The sequence below is a fragment of the Elephantulus edwardii genome, unplaced genomic scaffold, assembly GCF_000299155.1.
Source record: "Elephantulus edwardii isolate Elephantulus edwardi_28Jun2011 unplaced genomic scaffold, EleEdw1.0 scaffold00037, whole genome shotgun sequence".
Classification (NCBI taxonomy): Eukaryota; Metazoa; Chordata; class Mammalia; order Macroscelidea; family Macroscelididae; genus Elephantulus; species Elephantulus edwardii.
Window position 1 is genome coordinate 12,584,333 of NW_006399787.1, and position 10,437 is coordinate 12,594,769.

Genomic DNA, 10,437 nt, shown 5'->3' on the forward strand with positions numbered 1-10,437 from the left:
AAAAAAAAAATAAATAAAAAAAAAGATACAATTTACATTTGACTGGGAAAACAATTTCGAAGAGGTAAATGCTAATCTAAGAAAGATGCATTTCCTCTCTTGGTAAATGGGCAGTTTAAAATACTTTACATGACTAAAGAAAGGGAAAAAAGAATTCTAAGGCAAAGTCTTGCAGGCTAGAGAAAACGAATGTCAGTTTTAGAAAGACATAATTATAGTTTTATAACTGATACATATTTCAAAAATTCTGAACTTATTAATATCCACCCTTCAAAACCACTTCCAGGGATCACCTTTTAGCCACACAAAGAATAAAGAAAACCAAAGAAGAATTTATGCCTTTCAATTGTGATGTTAACAAAGTACATTGAATGTGCCATGATCTGCCAAAAGAACAAACAAATCTGTCCGGAAAAAGTTAGCCAGAATGCTCAGATTTTGTGTTACATACTTTAGGTATGTTACCAGTAAGGGTTTGTCCCTGGAGAAAGACATCATGCTTGGAAAATAAGGAAGATCCTCAACAGACTGTCATGACGGACTGACGCACACGTGTGAGGATGCTGCAGAAGCCGGCACTGTCTTGTTTTGTTGGACACAGAGTCAACAGGAGCCAGAGGTAACCAGACCAAACCAGGAAACAGTAGGAGCAATGACGCCCATCCTTCTTGGAACACTCAAATAGGAAAGACTAGAAGTGACAGGGTGGTTTCACTAAGTTCAGAATTCTCTATGTACGTATCAGTTATAAAACTATAGTTAAATAATTATAAAACTAACATCAGATTTCTTCAGCCTGCAAAACTACTTACTTAGCCTCCAGATTCTCTGCTTCCTGTCTTTAGTCATGTAAAGTAGTTTGATCTGTCTGTTTACCAGAAGAGGAAATACATCTATCCTAGATCCTGCTGAAGCACTGGTTCTCCAAGTCATTTGTAAATTGTATCTTAATTACCTTTTTTTAACTAACAAAAGTGCATTATTAAATGAGCTAGTTTCACCCTAGTATAAAACCTGATGGCCACTCCCAGACAGGGTAGGCAGTCTTTGAGGCCCAGACCCACTGTCCTCTACAGATCTGTAATAAAGTGCATTTATGAATATCTCAATCCGGTTTGTCTTATTGGCAATTGACTGTGGAAAGAACCGCTTGCCTTTAGTAACAGAAGGGTGGTCAGTATATGTGTTGTTGTTGGTTTAGTGGTGTGCACAACTGCATTCCAAAAGGGCAGCAGTTACTGCCAAAAACAAAACTAAGAAAGCAGGAAAATTGGGTAAATGGGGAACCCAAGGTGGGAAATGGGAGAAGTGCTGATACAGGGTGGGGGAGTACTACCAATGTCAAGAAGCACGCTGATAAACTGCTTCATGACAAACTTTGCCCTTACACCGCATAAAGTACCAAAAAATTTCTAGCTTAGGAAGGAGGCATATCATTGTAAGACATTCTTGTAATATTTTTATTATACAAGAGTTAATTTTTTTTAAAAAAAGGTTAATTTCTCAACGTTTCAACCTCCAACACCCAAAATAATACTAAGTTTTTTATAATAAAGCAAGGACATAAAAATAAATAAATAAATAAATTTTTAAAAAAATAAAATAAAGCAAGGACGTAGGCCTTGGGCTCGCAAATGGAAATGTTCTGGGATAATTGGATATTTTTACCATGTATTTTACATGTGCTTACAATTTAAAGAAGCATAATGTAGAAAATACTGTATACCAAACTCTCCGCTTAGTAGTTTGGTAGTAACACCACAGCACTCCTCTATTTCCAAGTATGCCCCATAGATCAGTGTTTATCTCTGCAGTATAAATAAAAATTATATGTGTGTCTTAAATGTTATTTGTAAATTAAATGTATGTCTTATATGTGTATTTTTTTTACGAACAAATTGTGTCAATTCCCTCACACACTCCCATCAAATTGTACAACCCCATGATCAATCCCCCCTTCCCGGGCACATATCCTTCTGCTTCCAACCTCTCCCACCACTCTTGGTTCCTTATACTCATTCTATAATAATGGTTTTATACAATATTTATCCTTGTGGGACTGAGTTCACTCATAGTAATAATAATAATAATGCTTTCCAGTCCCTCCCAAGTTAAGTAATAATTTACAAAATCATTGCTGCTGAGTGCTGCATAGTATTTCATTGTATGAATGTACCATAATTTCTCAATCCATTCGTTTGTAGTTGGACATTTGGGCTGTTTCCATGTTCTTGCGATGGTGAATAATGCTGCTATGAACACTGGTGTACAAATCTCAGTTTGTGCCTCAGTTCTCATTTTCTCAAGGTATATTCCAAGTAGTGGAATAGCTGTGTCATATAGAATTCCTATGTTCAGCTTTTTGAGGAAGGGTCAAACTGCCTTCCAGAAGGTTTGTACCATTTTACAATTCCACTCACAATGTATAAGAGTTCCTTTTTCACCACAGCCTCTGCAACATTTATTACTTGGCGCCCTGTTAAACTTTGCCACTGTTACTGGAGTGAGACGGACCTCTTTCTGGTTTTGATTTGCATCTCTCTTATTGCCAGTGATTTGGAGCATTTCTTCATGTGTCTGTTTGCCATTTGCCTCTATGAAAATGAATTTCAAATGTTATTTTATTTTTAAATATTCTCTAACGAGTGACATTGAATGTGTTCTTTTGGGACTTGTTTCACTCAATACTTTCAGAGCTCATTCTTATTGATTTTTGTGCTGTAATTCAATAATTTTTGCTACCGCATTTGGTTGTGTAAACAAGAAGCTTGGAAGCAGAAGTGGCATCCACTTCCAAAATAGCTTGCTTTCGGAAACCCTATGAACCTGGAGAAAGGATGAAAGTTATACAAGCGTTCAGGTCTTTCATTTATAGGGTTGCTATGAATCGCCTGCGACTCGATGGACTCACTATGATGGTGTGGTATTAATAAATTCAGAATTCTCTAAATATGTATCAGTTACACAACTATAGTTATAAAACTGACATCAGGGTTCTCCAGCCTGCAAAACTAGTTACTTAGCCTTAGAATTGTTTCCTTTCTTTAGTTATGTAAATTAGTTTAATCTGTCTGTTTACCAGCAGAGGAAATGCATCTCTCCTAGATCTGAGTTTACCTCTTTGAAGTTGTTTTTCCCAGTCATAGTGCAAATTGTATCTTACTCTGCCTGTTTACCACTAAGAAAAATGTGCCTTTCCTGAATCACTAGTACTTACATATGAACTGTTCTTTTTAAATGTAGAAATTCTGTAATTTTACTAACAAAAGTGTATTGTTAAGTTACTATCTGTCCCTCCTATAAAAATGTAATGACCAGAAATAGGGAGTCTGTGTTTGAGAAAGATCTGCTTTCTCCCAGATTTTTAATAAAGTGCTTATAGATATTGCAATCCGTCAGTCTTACTGCCAAATGACTACGGAAAGAACCCCTTGTGTTCAGTAACAACTACGGGTCACTTCCTTCCGTTTTGCTATGCAAACAATGCTTCTGTGGACATTCATTACTAAACCTCTTGGCTCACTGTCCAAGAGTGGAATGATACAGTCCATTTCTAAGTAAAGGCATATTTGTTTCCCGAAGTGGATGTTAATTCTACTTCTTGTAAGCACTTTTTTACCCCCACACATTTGTCTTGTTAGATTTGTAAAACTTGCCACTTTATAAAGTATCAAATGGTATCTTGCAGTTTTCAGATTACTCATGAAGATAAACATTTCATTGGACCCTTATGGTTCTTAGGGAGCTCTCATGGCTTAATTTCCACTCTCAGTCCGGGTGGGTCGGTTCCGACTGGACGATACACAACTACTAAATCTAGCTGACCGATGGGTTTTAATTACCCTTCAGAGAGAGAGTTTTTAGGAAGCGCTGATGACTTAGTGTTAAAGCGCGCTGTCAATGCAAAGGTATGTAATGTGAATCCGTCAGCTGCTCCGCAGGAGAAAGATGCGCAATCAACTCTCTGGCAATTGACAGAAAAGTCCTGGAGCGTCTGCAAGGAGTGGTTCCGACACGATGATACATAATAATAGAAAACTTGAAGTGAAGGCGCCCCCTCCCTAGCATGTATTATATTACACTCTCGCTCCAGGATGTCTTCCCGGAGCTCAGGAATGTGGGAGCTACTTCCTCCCTCCATTCACAACAGGTGAGACAAATGAATGGAAACAGAAACAATTAGCAAAAACGGTCGCTCACCTGGCGGCAGGAAGAGCGTGGCGCGCACCCGGTCCGCGCGCACCTGCTCTCTCCGCACCCCGGGCCGCAGGAAGGCGCGCTCGTGCACCGCGCGGCCCAGGACCCGCCCGGGCTCCGGCTCGTGGCCCTCCAGCACCTCCAACTCCACCGCGAACGGCGTCCGCACGTCCCGCTTCACCAGCCGCAGCAGAGGCTCCTCCGGCTCCAGGGCCCAGAAGAGCCCCATGGGCTCGAGCCCCGCGAAGCTGCCGCTCAGCGCGGGCGTGCGCGTCAGGTCGAGCTCACCTCCGCGGTCCGCGCAGTAGCGCGCGTGGGCCCGGAAGAGCGCGCCCTTCTCGTCGCGCAGGCACGCGCGCAGCGTGACCGGCTGCTCCGAGGCCAGGCCGCGCACCACGATGCGCACCGGCTCGTCCCAGCAGCAGAGGCCCGCGGGCTCTATGGTCACAGTGGCCGCCATCCGGGTCGGGATCCAAGAGACCAGGCTACCTACTCTCAGCTGTGACAGACACACCTTTTGGCAAGTCCACGTCGTTCGTAGGACGGCGGGGAATGAGGCTATCATCCTGTGACTTAGATTCTTATTTTTGTTGTGGACAAAGTCAGACTTGTTAAAAACCCCTAGCGGCGGACCCGCTGTCTGCAGGCTAAGCGCCTGGAACCCACAAGGCCGCTCGCAGCCTGCTCAGCTGACTTGAGTAAGCGAATCCCCTCCCAGTCAGGAATGCACTGTTGAAAGCAGAAAGCAAGAAAGAAAACACGAACTCGCCTAAAGTTTTCTGTTATCGAAAACCTTTCCAGCTGAAAAGAACATTCCAATTCTGCTTCTCAATGCTGTGAGCACTGAAGAGTAAGCAGTGCTGGGGCTGTCTCTCAAGGAACCTGGCAACCAGGGAACAGCCATCATCAAGAGCTTGCCATCTCAAAGAATGCAGGTCCATAACTGAGTTTTTCACTTTGTTGAGTAATTCATACCAATTATAAATCAGACATTTTATTAAAAAAAAATCGGAACCCTGGTGATTTGTTTCTCCCTATTTATATATCTGCTTATCTTGCACACCAGTCACACGCTTAAGTCTAGTGTCTTAATAGGTGACCTGTGAGTTTCATTTCTTACAAAATAGGCAAAAGACATGGAGAGACTTTTCACAGATAATTCAGGTGGCCAACAGACACATGAAGACAAGCTCAAAATCACTGGCAATAAGAGAGATGCAAATCAAAACCACAATGAGATAGCATCTCACCCCAGTAGTAGTTGGCAAAGTTTAGTAGAGCAGCAAGCAATAAATGGTGGAGAGGTGGGAACTCTCATATACTGTTGGTGGGATTGTAAAATGATGCAACCACTCTAAAAGACAGTGTGGCATTTCCTAAAAAAAGTTTTACATAGAAAGTCCCTATGACCTAGCTATTCCACTATTAGGATTATACTCCAAAGAAATTAAAACTGAGACACAAATGGAGAACTATACACCAATGTTCTTAGCAGTTTTATTTACCATCACAAGGACATGTAAACAGCCCATATGTCCAGCCACAGCCCAATGGATTGAGAAATTGTGGTACATTCACACAGTGGAATATCATGCAGCACTCACTGAACAATGATTTTGAAAAATACTATGTAACTTAGGAGAGGCTGGAGAGCAATGTTGCCAAGTGAACTAACACAGTCTCATAAGAACAAATATTGCATACGACCATTACTGTAAAAAATAGAAGGATAACTAGGAAAACTCAAGAGGGGGAGGGCTGATGATGGGCATGGGGTGAAACCACAGGTTGCACATTTTGGTGGGTGGAGAAAGGCAGGAAAGGAAATGGGAAAGATCCAGGCAAAAGAGTAATGATGAGCAAGGTCTACTGGAGATTAATTTTATAAAACATAATGTTTTGTAACAATGATTGTATGAAAAACAATGTGAATAATAGTAGCATGAAACACAACATATATGAACTTTGTAAGCAAACCAATAAAAAAGTGTTAAACAACTTAATACAGTTATTGATTTCCTACACAGGGATTTCACTCTGCCCTATTAAAGCACATTCGAGTCATTTCTCATTTTAAATATATGTCATTTCCCCCTAAACTATTCCTTCCATCCAAAGAACTCTGGTGGTGTAGTCTGAACCAAGTTACACCACCAACCTAAAGGTGGTGGCCTGCAGTTCAAATCTTCTAACAGCACCAAGGGAAAGATATCAGCAATTTCCTCTCCTTGCAATTTAATCCCTTGTAAATCAGAAGGAAATAAAAAGGTGAGTTGCACTGGGGAAATCTGCTGTCAAGGATCTCCCCAGAGCTCTGAAGAGCAACAGTGTCAGTCTAGAGACTAAGGTGCACCCAATCCAGGTCATAGCCTTCTCTGTCACTTGCTATGCATCCGAGAGCTGGACAATGACTAAAGATGACAGAAGAAGAATTGATGCCATTGAGTTGTGGTGTTGGAGGAGAATATTGAGTATACTAAGAACAGCCTAAAAGGGGGGGGAACAGGTCTGTCCTTGAGAGGGTGAAACCAGGTTGCTCCTTGGAGGCAAGGATTTTAAAGTTCCATCTCACATACTTTGGGCTTGTTACCCATCCTTGGAGAATATCATGCTTGGAAGGGTAGAGAGTCAGCACAGGAGAGAAAGACTCTGGATTGGCCCAGTGACTGTGGTAATGGGGGCAAGTGTGCCAGAGATGGGGAGGTTGGCTCAGGATAGGGCAGGGTTCAGAGCCATTGTTCATAGGCTTCTGTGAGTCATTGTTGACTCCACAGCACATAATAACAGCAACAAACTGGATAGAAAGGCACTCCAAGTTGGATGACTCCACAGCAGTAAGTGAATGAATATTCCTTCCAAGAAATAGTGGATTTTGCATGAAGTTTTAAACTTCAGGCCCCTTTTAGGCCTTGTACCTGACTTTACATCCCTACTTTTGTATTCTTTTTAATTAGGCAAACTTGCATATTATAAAAAGTTCAGGTTCCACAAAACCTGGATTTCTCTGTTCCCAGTATACTCATGCTTAAGAGCTTCCCCAAAAGAGCTTTGGTGGTGTAATGATTAAGCAACCAGCTGTTAAACAAAGGCTTTTGCTTGGATCCACCAGATGCTCCAGAGGAGAAAGATGGGGCAGATTACATCCTTCAGTCCTAAAGATTATGGGGCAGCTCTAGACTGTCCATGGAATCAAATCAATGGCAATGAGTTTTGATTAATGGAAATGAAACAGTGAGCACTGGAATAACTCAGTCAACTAGACAGAGTCTGGAGATCTTCACTGGCCACCAGGAGAAATTAGCTCTTTTCACAAGCCAACCATTTAAAACCTGTATTGTTGTTTTGTTATTATTATTATTTGCAGGCCTGATAGAAATACAGGACCTGAAGTATTCCTTAATAGTACTGTTATAAAAATGTTGAAATAATGTTATTGGCTTATAATTTAACCAGCTTTCGGGGAACAGGAGAATTGAACTTCTATGAAGGAAAGAGACTAAGTAGAGGCTGAGAAAGTGAAAACTCAAAAGCACTCAAGCTCATTGCCATTGAATAGGAACTCACTCATAGCAGACCCTCCAGTGGGTTTTCAGAAGACTAAATTACATGGGAAGGCATTACCCATTTTCCTCCTGTGGAACCACTGGTGGATTCAAACTGCCTGAGAGGTGTGCCCTTTGGCTTAGCATAACCCATTAGGGACTATGCCATCAGAGACTGGAAAAGGTCAGAAAGACTTCTTTCTCCCACTTCATCATTTGTGCTGTTAGCCTGGTAACCTGAAGCAGACCAGAGTTCATGCATTCCCCACTCTGCTCCTTCCCAGGCAGGATTTATGAACTTGTACGGGTTGGGGGTAGGGGTGGGGGATTGAAATGAGCTACACAAGCCTTATGTAGAGGTTTATTTTTCAAAACATGACCTAGAAAACCATTAAACTACAAACCCTCAAATACACTGTAATTTCCCAAAGAAAATTTAATAAAAAAGCAGAGACTGTGCCTGTCTAAAACTGTAAGCTCTGTAAGCACATCCATGGAATTCTAAAGAGTTGGTTGCCAGGTAACCAATATAAACAGCTTTGGAACCTGAAAGGCAAAAGAAGTTTTAGGATGCAGAGCTTGGCTTCCCTTTGAGGGCTGAGTTGTGGCAGGCCATTTTAAAAGGTACTTTCAATAAGGCTACTATACCAATATCTGAAGAGAGTTTCTCAATGATTGGAGACAACTTCCAGCTGTTGTTATGTGCCACCCATCGAGTCACTTGCGACTCATAGCGAGCCTAGGTACAATAATAGCCCTAAAACCTGCTCTATCCTGTGCCAACCTTATTGTCTCTGACACACATACCCTCATTACCCCAGTCACTGAATCAATCCATCTCATCAAGAGTCTTCCTCTCTTGTGCTGTCCCTCCACCCTTCCTACCATGATGTCCCTCTCCAAGGACTGGGCCCTCCTTGCAACATGTCCAAAGTATGTCAGATAAAGCCTCAGAATCCTTGCCTCTAAGGAGCAGCCTGGTTTCACCCTCTTCAGGTTGAACTTGTTTGTTCTCCTAGCAGTTCATGGTATATTCAATACTCTTCTCCAGCACCACAGCTCAAAGGCACCAATTCTCTTTCTATCATCCCTAGTCATTGTCCACTTTTCTGATGCATAGCAAGCAATTGCGAAGACTATGGCCTATATGTAGGTAACTGAAAAGATTTGCTGTAAAATGGAGGTAAAAGAAAGGATCAGGGTTGCTTCAGGCACTAATCAGCACTGTGACCTTTGTCACATTTCTTCTGTCTGGTTAAAAAAAGGTGTTGCAACAGAGAACCTTTACTGGCATAAATATATTCTCCTGTGTAATCTCAGGAGACAGAAGTATTATCTGTGTGAGTGCATGACAGAGAAAGGAACAGAGTAACTAGAGGAAAAAGCTCTAGTGAAAGTAAGAGTGGCATCCACTTCCTAAACAACATGCGTCTGGAAACTCTATGAACTTTGATAATGTTGATAGTTGTAGAGGGGCTTCAGGAGTTTTGTTCATAGGGCCGCTATGAGTCCTGCTTGACACAAAGGCAATCAAAACAACAACAGAGGAAAAAGCTAGGGAAACTTTCTGAGAAGAAAGGAGGAAAGTAAGTATTTAAAATAAATCAGGTTAGAGGCAGCCTTCTCTGATCCTGATCTCCCCACTAATGCAACCCCGTCTTCATAAGCCAGAGCTGTTTGTCCGACAGGTCTTGCTTCACAATAATGGTCCAGTTCACATCTAAGTTTGGAAACTATGACATTTCCACACTCCATTTATAGGCCCTTTCTTCCCTATCTCTCTCAAGTGTCTAATGTCACAACACCCTTAAACTGTAAATGCCCAGTCTTCCCTTTTAAGGGCAACAGTCCATGCTATAAACCAGTAATAACAATTCTTCATATTTGTGGAACAGTTTGGAACTTGCAAAGAGTTTTCATAAAATTACTTTGTTTTGAGTTTCCAACTGACACTAAATTAGAGAAGTATTCTATCTCATTATTGCTAAGTTGAATGCAACCTACAGCTGACCCTCCATTGGGCTTCCAAGCTGTAGATTATATGAGAAGAGACTGTCCGGCATTCCCTTGTGGTGCAGCTGGTGGATTAAAATCATTGACCTCTGGGTTGGAAGTGCAACTCCCTATCCACTATCCTACCAAAGGTCTCTAAAAAAGTATTATTGTTGTTGTTGTTGTTGTTGTTATGTGCCATAGAGCTGGAACCAATTCATAGCTGACCTTCCAGTGGTTTCCAGAGGCTATAAATCACACAGGAAGAGAATGTCCATCTTTCTCCCACAGAGAAGTTGGTGGATGTGAACCACCTTCTTTGAGTTGGCAGCACAACTCCTTACCACTGAAGCATCAGAGCTCCCAGAGAAAGTATTAGGTTCTCAACTTTTATATTGGGGAACTTAGGAACAGGGATATTAATCCTGGCAAAAGATCACATGGTTGGGAAGTCCAGAACCTACTTCTGACTCCAAGTCAAGGACAAGCCTCTTTTAATCTTACTTTGCAGTATTTTGTCCTGTTCAAATTCCTTCTTAAAACAAATATATCTAAGCCCGTGAGAACGTGTTTGAGAGACCCTTTCTACGAAGATGGCGCGGAAAGCGAAGAAGGAAGCCCCTGCCCCTCCCAAAACTGAAGCCAAAGCAAAGGCATTGAAGGCCAAGAAGGCAGTCCTGAAGGGCGTCCACAGCCAAAAAAAAAA

The 10,437-nt window shown here is 41.7% G+C and overlaps 1 protein-coding gene across 1 annotated transcript in view; it reads right to left on the reverse strand.

Moving 5' to 3' along the window:
• Positions 1–4,707, reverse strand: part of ACOT1 (acyl-CoA thioesterase 1) — a 15,092-nt gene extending 10,385 nt beyond the window's left edge. The window contains exon 1 of the mRNA XM_006884698.1: positions 4,201–4,707. Within this exon, the coding sequence (XP_006884760.1) occupies positions 4,201–4,657 (457 nt within the window). The 5' untranslated portion in view covers positions 4,658–4,707. The remainder of the gene's footprint in view (positions 1–4,200) is intronic.
• Positions 4,708–10,437: the final 5,730 nt, after the last annotated feature.